This window comes from Dendronephthya gigantea, unplaced genomic scaffold, assembly GCF_004324835.1.
Source record: "Dendronephthya gigantea isolate DGI-Jeju-01 unplaced genomic scaffold, DenGig_1.0 000069F, whole genome shotgun sequence".
Classification (NCBI taxonomy): Eukaryota; Metazoa; Cnidaria; class Anthozoa; order Malacalcyonacea; family Nephtheidae; genus Dendronephthya; species Dendronephthya gigantea.
The window spans coordinates 318,708-328,644 of record NW_021163079.1 but is presented as its reverse complement, the minus strand read 5'-3'; the positions used below and the strand labels follow the sequence as shown (position 1 = coordinate 328,644).

Sequence of the window (9,937 nt, the reverse complement as noted above, 5' to 3'; positions counted from 1 at the left end):
TTATTTGAGTTGCTGCCTTGCGTTTCTTCGTCTAAATTCTGAACACTCTTTTTCCCAATCCCGAACTTCTTCACGCCCTGATACAATCCAGAATGGTGAAGAGATATCAGCAAGGGTTTGGTTAGTACCACCAATATGACAGCCTTGCTCATGGTAATACTTTACCAATAATTTGGTAACATAGTGCTTCCTCGGTAGAATGATTGGGAACCGGACGTCGAAAGGTAGAAATTCAGCATATTGTAGTCGTCCGTTCGATCTAATCAGGCCGTTTTTGTGTAGACAGGGGCACAGACCAAGTAGTTTGCTATTCTTTGGCAGTTCCTTTTCACATTGAAGTGCTTGCAGTTCTAATGGAAAGGATTCTCTTTGAGACTTTGCTATAATTGCGTTCTCTACATCTCTGATTTCATCAGAAGTCAACTCTCTGTGAATGGGACCATCAACAGTTCTACAATTGGTTATAAGCCGATTAACCCACCCTCGGACTCGAACCAGTCTTTGCCAGGAAGAAAACAAGGTTGGTTGTAATCGCCAAGATTGAACAGCATTTGCATTTACAGCAGTCATTGTTCTTTCTGTTATTTCTTCGCCTTCAACAGACTCTTCCTGCTTTCTTCTCATTTTCTTTTTGTAATAATTTCTTCTTTCCTCATTTGGGCTTGTCTGCATTTCAATTCGATTGATCGGCCACGTAGATTCATCATGCGCCAAAAAGCTAGGACCGTGCCACCAGAAATTCATGGAAGCTAAGGTAGAGAGTGTTACTCCTCTTGTGAGCAGATCTGTCGGATTTTCTTCGCATGGTATGTAACGCCATTGAGTCGGGTTAGTTAACATTTGAATCTCTCCCACATGATTCGCGACAAATACTTGATACTTTCGACTTGCATTGCGTATCCACCAAAGAACATTCATACTCTCTGACCAGTGGGTGACTTGTTCAGGCTTCACTGTAAGAGTGTTGGTGATGGACGTCGTTAGTCTTGTTCCCAATACAGTGGCCATTAACTCCAGACGAAGGATGCTCATTGCTTTGAGTGGTGCAACTTTTGTTTTCGCAGCTATCAGACGACATGATTGATTGCCACTGACGTAAATAGCTTTTGCATAGACCACGGCACCATACGCTTCTTGGGATGCATCAACAAATGTGTGCAAGGTGATCGAGAGGACCTTTTTGTCCTTTTCTAGCCATATGCATCGTGGTACTTTGATGTCATCCAACTTGTTCAACTGGTTAAGCCAACTTTCTGCTTTTGTAAGTATGTTGCTGTCCACGATCTCATCATCCCACTCGAGTCCTCGCGTCCAAATCTCTTGAAGAATGATCTTAGCCTGAATGAGGAACGACGGTGCAAGAAACCCCATGGGGTCAAAAAGCGAAGCCATTTTCTTTAAAAAATTCCGTTTTATGGGTAGAAGGTCATTCTTAATCGTCTGTCCGTTAAAGGTGAACGAATCTTCATCGAGGTGAACAAGTTTTTACACTTGGCAAGTCGCTTGGTTTCTCTAAGAGTACATTCAACGCTCGTTTCTCTTCTGGGATGTGCTCTAACACTGCTATGGAATTTGACAGCCATTTGTGTGGATACATGTTAGCTTTTTGGTAAAGCTCACTTAACTGATGATATAGTTCGACGCCAAGACCATCTGTCGGTACGGAATCCATGCTGTCATCCATGTACGTCGAATCCTTTACTGTCTTTGCGGCCATTGGATAGTCCTGCTCTAATTCTTTCGCATGTCGCTGGACCAGGTACGTACTGAGCATGAAATGGCGACAAATTGATTCCTAAACAACCCGATTAAACTCGTATTCGTCTGGAGGTTCATCATCATCAATCGAACGCCAAAGGAATCACTGATACTTTCGATCTTTAGGAGCTATTTCTATTCGAAGATACATCTCGGCGATATCACAGATGATAGCAACTGGGTGTTCTCAGAAACGAATGAGGATGTTGAACAAATCTCTTTGTAGCTTCGGACCTTGGTGAATTTCGTCATTCAAGAGACTCCGTTCTCTTTGGTGGATGCATCAAATACAATATGTGTTTTCGTAGTGGGTTTGTCTGGCCGTAGAACTGGGAAGTGAGGTAAATACCAAGCTTTACGTGGTCGTTTTTCTTCTTCTTTAACCTTGCGAATATATCCCTTCTGAATATACTTATGTTTGAATAGACTCCTCCTAATTTGATGTTCTTCTTCCGTTTCTCGGTATTTTGTAGCCTTCGGAGTGCCATGTCATAATTGTCGAAGATCATGGGTTCATCATTCTTCCATGTAATCGCTACTTGATATCTTCCATTCTCATACTTCAGAGACTGTTCGACTTTCTTCAGTGCTAGTTGATCTTCCACTTTCCATGGTCCACTTTCAACCAAAATGACATATATATATATATATATATATATATATATATATATATATATATATATATATATTATATTTTCCCAAAACTTTTGAAGCAGTGAGTCAACTTCATCTAAACCGTTATCACTTCGGGAAAAGTATGTCCGGCTAAAGTTGGTTTGCTGGCGAAACTTGTCGTCTTGCGGGGTTACATGTCCATCCCAGAGGCGTAAGTCGCGCAATTGGCTCGTTAGGCTGACATCGAACATCTTGTACAGATTAGTGAAGATCTGCTGACATCGAACATCTTGTACAGATTAGTGAAGATCTGCGTAGTCAAGACCAATGAGAATATCTACCAGCGGCTTTGACGCAATAACAGGAAACTGAGTCTCCTTAAGATGATTCCACTTGTCAGCGTGGTGACTCCAATTCACCACTTTCATGTCATCGGTTACTTTCTCGGTTGTGTACGCCTCAATTCTGGTGTTGACTTCCCCATCCATACTTTCTAATTCAAACTCCACAGGCATTGTCAGGAAAGTCTCTACTTGCCCATTCAAGACATTGACATTGGTCTTTTGAAAACTACTTTGGAGTCCTAACTCAGCAGCTACGTCTGTGTTAATGTACGTCTTGGTACTGGCATTGTCTAACAGCGCATTAACTTTTTGTCTACGATGTCCATTATCAATATAACTGGAACTGTTTGCATTGCAAAGAACTCTTGTTGTTGGGATGTCTTCGGTTGGACACACATAGTAAGAGATCTTTCAGAGTCTATCACCGTCTCCCCTTCCATGGTAGAAGGAGTTTGAGTGGAGATACTTGCTCGAATTCCCCGATAGGTTGGTGGTTTTGATTCTTCTCGTTGATTACCTTTCATTTTCTTCTCTCCAGTGTACTGATAACCATGTAATAGTCTATTATGGGTCTTCGTACAGCCATCAACGCCACAACACTGACTATTATTACATTCACTGCCCATATGACCTTCGCCCAAACATTGATAACAAAGACGCAACTGTTTTGAAAAGTTCCATCTTTCCGAAATTGACATTTGCTTAAAGTGCATGCATTGCCATAGTGGATGTGGACCATTGCACAAGTTACATTTTAAGACGCTACCTTTATTAAAATAGGTTCGACCACCGTCTCTTTGCTTTAGCCTTCTGGAGTTGCCCAAACTTACACCTTGGCACGTTTCTGATGCTATCATTTAAAATTCAGACTCTTGAGTCACCCACTCTCTAAGCGATAGTACGGATCCTTCTTTCTTCTTCTCAAATGTCCAACGGTGATATTGCAAAATCATGTGTTCGGTCAACTTTTTCTGTAGCTTCAAGTATAAGGACCCGTTGCACAACTTCTCATCTCTGCCAGTTTCTTGCAAGTTGATAACAGCAATATCCAAAAGATCAACAAATTCCTCTAAATCTTTCGAATTCCCCGGTCGAATTGCTTTGAAAGTTTTGAGCTCTTCCAAATACAATGCGACTTGCTGCCGTACCTTCTTTCCAATCTTTCTTTAGCAGCTTCATATGCACGCGCCAAATGGCCCAGTTTCTCCACAGTTCTTAATGCTTCTCCAGATAAGTACTGTCGAAGTTGCGAGAGCTTATACTCTGGGGTTGCTGGTGTTTGGTCGATACACACCGTGAACGTCGCTTTCCAATTCTCATAGTTACGTTTATCACCCGAAAATACTGGTATTGAGACTTGCTTTAGTTGTCTCCACAAATCATTGCCAACCGTGTTATTAGTTTCACCTGTCGTTGTTGAAGCTTTGATTGTCAATTTTGGATACGGCGTGCTTTGCAACTGCTGTTCCAAACGAGTAGGCTCTTCAAATAACAGGGTTTTTTGTTTTTTTTGCCCTAATTGTTCACGAGGGAATTGCTTAGAACTTCTAACATTTTTGTCAATCATGTTCCCCGTGCCTCTCTGCGAACTACAACTCGACGAATCATCCAAGGTATTGTCCAAATACACTTGAACTCGATCTTGAGCCGCTTTAAATTCGGCTTCCAGTGTCTCTACCTCTTCTGTAACTTTTCTTAAGGCTTTTCGGTTCGTTCTGCTCGATCTGTTTGTACCTTTCACATACATTCTCAGATAGTTAAAGGGAAATCTGTCGTTTAGAACTTCATTTTCATGAATGCATGATCCCACCACGAAGCCCAATGTGATATATTACCCGTAGATTCGGGCAAGGTAAATGTCGAAGCAATTGGGTTAGTTCTCGCTCTTTTGCATTGCAGCTGAACGGCGTGGATGAATTTTGAGCTTTTATACAGTGTCTTTTCTTGCAAACTTTTTGCATCTACATATTGTTGTTTGTCTAACAACTTCTGAAATATTTTATCGCCACATTGAGCCATAGGCATCTCTAATTTCTTTTCCAAACTGCTCATGTATATGTTCTAAATCCTCAAATCATTCTGTCTTTTGTATCTGGATTCTTCATTTCAGCATGTTTAAAAGATCTTTCTTCAAGCTGATCCGCAGCCACTTGTTCCGCTTGTATTAAACTCCTTCACTGTTTCCCAATTGATCTTCAAATGCAATTGTCTTATCTTGAGCATTTTGCCATGTTGTTTTCTTGTCTAAATCAGGAGTCTTTGACTTTGTGATCTACTCGTACCACAAATTGTCACTTGTATTGGTACCATCTTTGGCAACATGCCGCTTTTGTACATGTAATAGACAAGCTATACCATTCTAGTTCATTTCTCACATCAGCTATGGCCATTGCATATATAACTTGGTAAAGATCTTGCTTGGCTTCACTCATCGATGACATACTTGTCCAGATCAACTTCAAAAACTGCTTTCTTGTTTTATTGTGCAACCATTTCCTGCTACCATAGAAAACTTTATTAAGGCAACTGCCCTTCATTCTCCTCAAACAAATACTTAAGTCTAAAACCTAAATTACATTAAATCAAGCATGCATATATTATTTTTTTTGTTTTTTAAAGTTATTTAAAAAAGGGTTCATTTAATAACTATTAATTTGAAATATAATTAGCAGATTCTATTGTAATGTTAGTCTCTTGGGCGGTTTAACTGGTCAACCATACAAGAAGATGTTACAAGCTTTATATCATACTGCAATATCATACTCTTTTAATGACTAAAATTGAGTGCTTGAAGTCCCCAAATTTAAAGGCTACGTAAAGCATTTGATGAATGACAATGATAACAAAATTGGACAAAAGATTATGTACTAGGAGTTACTATCGCAAGGAAATTGCTGCATTGGGAAAAAACTATATATTAGCTTGAAAAACTTTATTTACAAGTGATATCAGTGATTAAGTCTGAATAGATAGATAAACTTACAACAAACTTACTACTTACACTTATTTGATGAAGTCTGAAATATTTACATCCTAATAGTTACAAGCAATTAATACTGATAATAACTTTTTAATAAGGCATTAATAGTAACAAACACTATGTATGCAATACAGTGCCATACATAAGTGTTTGTTATTGATTAATTGGGGGGGGGGGTTACATTATGTTTTCTCAACTGGTATATTATTTACTTGAAGAAGATTTACATGCTTTTAAAATAAAAGTAAGATCAATTTATGTTAACAGAAGAACAGGAAATGTCAACATAATAGTACAAAATGTCAAATGCACTTTCAAATTTAAATGTCAATTTCAGCAGCACAGTAACATGTGCCATGAATAGTTATTTAATGTTACATGTCAATAGCATATATAAAAGGGTAAACTTTTAACAAAAAAAAACAAAACTAGAACATCTCTAATATGATAATGGGGACTGTCAACTGTGATGTCAAATGCATTTTTAAACATCAATTTTAGCAATATTAATCAAGCCATTGAGTCGTACGTTATCTTGGATTGACACCAGGGATTGACAGAAGTGCATTGGGCAAGTCATCTAGAGAAAACATCTGAAAGACAAATCTTGGGGAACTATGTCTACCAAGGCTTTTACATTGTCAAGCCAAGACAGTTTCATTACACTGTTGTTTGCTTATATACTCCCTCATATTTTGGAGTCTATTATGCCTCTCATGATCATTTTTCGTTGAATGTTTAGCTTTTTGTAATTCTCTATTTTTTTCGGAGCCTTACACTCTAGATAAAATTCCCAGTGTTGTTTGAGGGTGCAATTAAGAAGTTCTGTAAACTTGAACAGGCACAATTTCAAACAAATTAGAATGCTATGCCTCAGAAAGAGCATACAAATATTGCTCTAAATCTGAAATGTTTGCAAACTGCAATACTACTGCTGTACCATTAGGATTGGACATTCCAAAACAATTATGTGCATGAGAATCAAGCAGATAGAAACACTCCATATGCTTTATCAAAGAACATATTTATATTTAACAAATGTATTTGCAATTTTAAATGTGAAGTTTATAATGAGAGGGAATGTCCTTATGAATGATAACAAGCCCTTGCAGTTCTTGGTTGTAGTCAATTACACAAATTACTTCCCCATCATTTGTTATGACCATTGAGTCAACCACAATGGATGGCTCACTCACCACAATGGGTGGTTTATTGTCACCAACCATGATGGGCTGTTCATTTCGCTCAGATGTAGAAATAAAGCTCATTTTCAAAACATGATACACTAACAAGTTTTGGCAGGTCTGAATGAATGAATAAAATTTTATTTAGTCAGGTTAACCCAATCAGTGGAATCCACTGTTATCCTTAGGGGCCCTGATGCACATATTTTACAAATAAAATTCTACTTAACATGTAGATAGTATATAATCCTATGTCTATGATCTCTTCAACTGTTATTAAATAAACTGATGTTGTTGTATTTAGCCAATGTTAGATAAACAAGTATTACTACCAATCATGCATCAAGTTCGTATTTATAGTTCTTTATCGTCTTAGTTAATTAACCTTGTTAAAAACCTTGCATCCATAATAGTAGAAGGACCTCTTTGCACATTTAGTTCTCACTTTAGGTAAACGAAGTTTATCAGATTGCCTTGTTATGCGCACTGAGGCGTCACAATTCAAAACGAACTAGTCATTAAAAAATTGAGGGCAGTTCCCTAATATACATTTTTTTACTAATTTAAGAACATGCAAATCTCTTCTTGATTCTAAGCTATCCCACCTTAGGCTTTCCATAGCATTGTCACTTTGCTAGAATGATGTCTTTCGGGGATATTTCTTTCGCGGATAATACACGGCACCTGGTAACAAATTGATCAAGTGATTATTCATCGCCTTTATATACAATCTGTTGCCTTGTATTAATAAAAAAAGTATTTAATGTAGTTAGCGACCATTGCGGGCTGTTAAAAGTCCTAATAAAATATTAAAAGCACACTGTTTACCTCTAGAGGAAACATCAAAACAGTCATCGCTATGATTAATATTTCCTCAGATTAAAATTGCCATCATTTGTCGATTGCTTCAGCGTCAAGTCTCTAGTTGCCTACGAAGTATGAACTTGCTTGTTACCATATGACCATGGCAGTGTCTAACTCCGCCCCCCTGAATTGCTGACATACAAACAGAGAAAAAGTCAAGATTCAAGATAACTAATTAAACTTGGCGTGCAGAAAGGAAACTGGGTACCGGAAAAGACAAAATAGGACTACTAAACAAGTGATGGAAATACTGAGAACAGAGCTTTACAGAAAAAACTCTTTTGTTGCGTGTGAAATACAATGCCAGCCACAAAATAACTACAAGTAGGTATGAAATGACCAGCAACAAAATGCTACCTGAAAATTTAAAATTCAAAATGTTTTCTTCATCAGTAGAATAATCAGTCAACAAATCATCAGTTGTTGAGCGATCTTCAGGTTCTTTATTTTCTGCACAGCCACATTTTCTTTTGTTATACAATGCAGTTTTTGGCATGGAAACAGTCTGATCATGCTTTTAACATGTATAAGGTCCACACAATTTTTGTGTTCAGTCTTGAAATATGTTCAAGCAATTTGATTGTGAATTGAGATTTGGGGCAACACAACATATGGACAAGTTCCGCATTGTGTTCAACAAGTGTTTCCACATCTTCCAGTGTTCCTTTGCAGCAAAATTTCTTTCCGGTTTTGCAATATTACCCCTTGGAATTTCCTGCTACTGCTATGGAAATTTTCCTTGGATGGTGAAGTTTTCCATTTAATACTAGTGACCTTACGTTTGGCCGACGAGAACGGTGACGGTGACGGCAACGTCTTACTTTGAGAAGACAGCCGTCGCCATTCTCGTCCGTCTTACTTTGAGAAGACAGCCGTCGCCATTCTCGTCGCCATCGTTGCTCTCAAATGATTACGATTATTGACGCAAAACCGCGGGAAATTTCGAAACCCAAATTTATAAACATGCCGAACCCGAGGCTGAACCTTCGTTAAATTTGCATATTTGGCCACGCTTTGAATGGTCTAAATGACGAAGAATTTGCTCTTCTGTATAATGCAACAAAACCAAAGAATCCAAGAATTCCCTACTGGACTAATCGAAGCTTTGATTTAGATGAACTGAACAACGACGAATGCCTTTCAGAATTTAGATTCTTCAAGAATGATATTTATAATCTAGTAGATCTTCTTGAAATACCATCAGAAATACGATGCTATAATGGATTAGTTGTTGATAAAGTTGAAGGCTTGTCAATTTTGTTGAAGCGTTTTGCATACCCATGCAGGTACCTGGACATGGTACATAGATTTGCCAGGCCAGAGCCTCAGATATGCATGATTTCCAACCATGTGTTGAATATAATATATGATAGATGGCAGCATTTGCTTTCTGAGTTGGATCAACCTTGGTTGCAACCCCATCGTTTAGAGATCTTTGCTGACGCTATTTACCAAAAAGGAGCAGCACTACAAAATTGCTGGGGATTTATCGAAGAGACTGTTCGGCCTGTATCTCGACCAGGTAGATTTCAGCGTGGGCTTTACAATGGCCATAAAAAAGTTCACACAATAATGTTCCAATCGATTGCTACACCATGTGGAATGATTGCAAACCTCTATGGGCCAGTTGAGGGGAAACGTCACGACAGTTCTATGCTCGCTCAGTCGGGTATGCTAGAGAAGTTGGAGCAATGTTCGTTTGATACCCAAGGAAATATCATGTGCATCTATGGTGACCCAGCTTACCCACTCCACCCACATTTACAAGGTCCATTTAAAGGTGCCATGTTCACAGAGATGCAAAGCCAGTGGAACAAATCAATGAGCAAAGTTAGAATTTCTGTCGAATGGATGTTTGGCGATATAATTAATTATTTTAAATTTTTAGATTTTAAAAAAAATTTGAAAGTTGGTCTCAGCGCGGTGGGGAAAATGTATTTGGTCTGCGCATTACTAGAAAATGCTTGCTCTTAGTTTAGTTTAGTTTAATAAATTTGTCACATTATTACAAACATTACAGTCAATAACAAAGACAAAGAATATATAAACATAGTGACAGGAAGCCATAACAGGACGAATCCCTATTGATAACAGCACCCTTTACATAAAAACATAAAACAACCATTCAGATAAATATTGTAGGACTCAAACAATTTGCATGCTATTGTCTAGGAGATTAGTTGAACAATATA

General features: G+C 38.2%; 1 protein-coding gene across 1 annotated transcript; it reads right to left on the bottom strand.

Annotated features, from left to right (window-relative positions):
• LOC114531185 lies at positions 1–1,392 on the bottom strand. The gene has a single exon (XM_028552838.1). The coding sequence runs from the start codon at positions 1,390–1,392 to the stop codon at positions 1–3; it is 1,392 nt and encodes a 463-aa protein (XP_028408639.1).
• Positions 1,393–9,937: the final 8,545 nt, after the last annotated feature.

Bases quoted from the DNA above. Each gene is read 5' to 3' on its own strand.
- LOC114531185 (XM_028552838.1), bottom strand. From the start codon at position 1,392: ATGGCTTCGCTTTTTGACCCCATGGGGTTTCTTGCACCGTCGTTCCTC.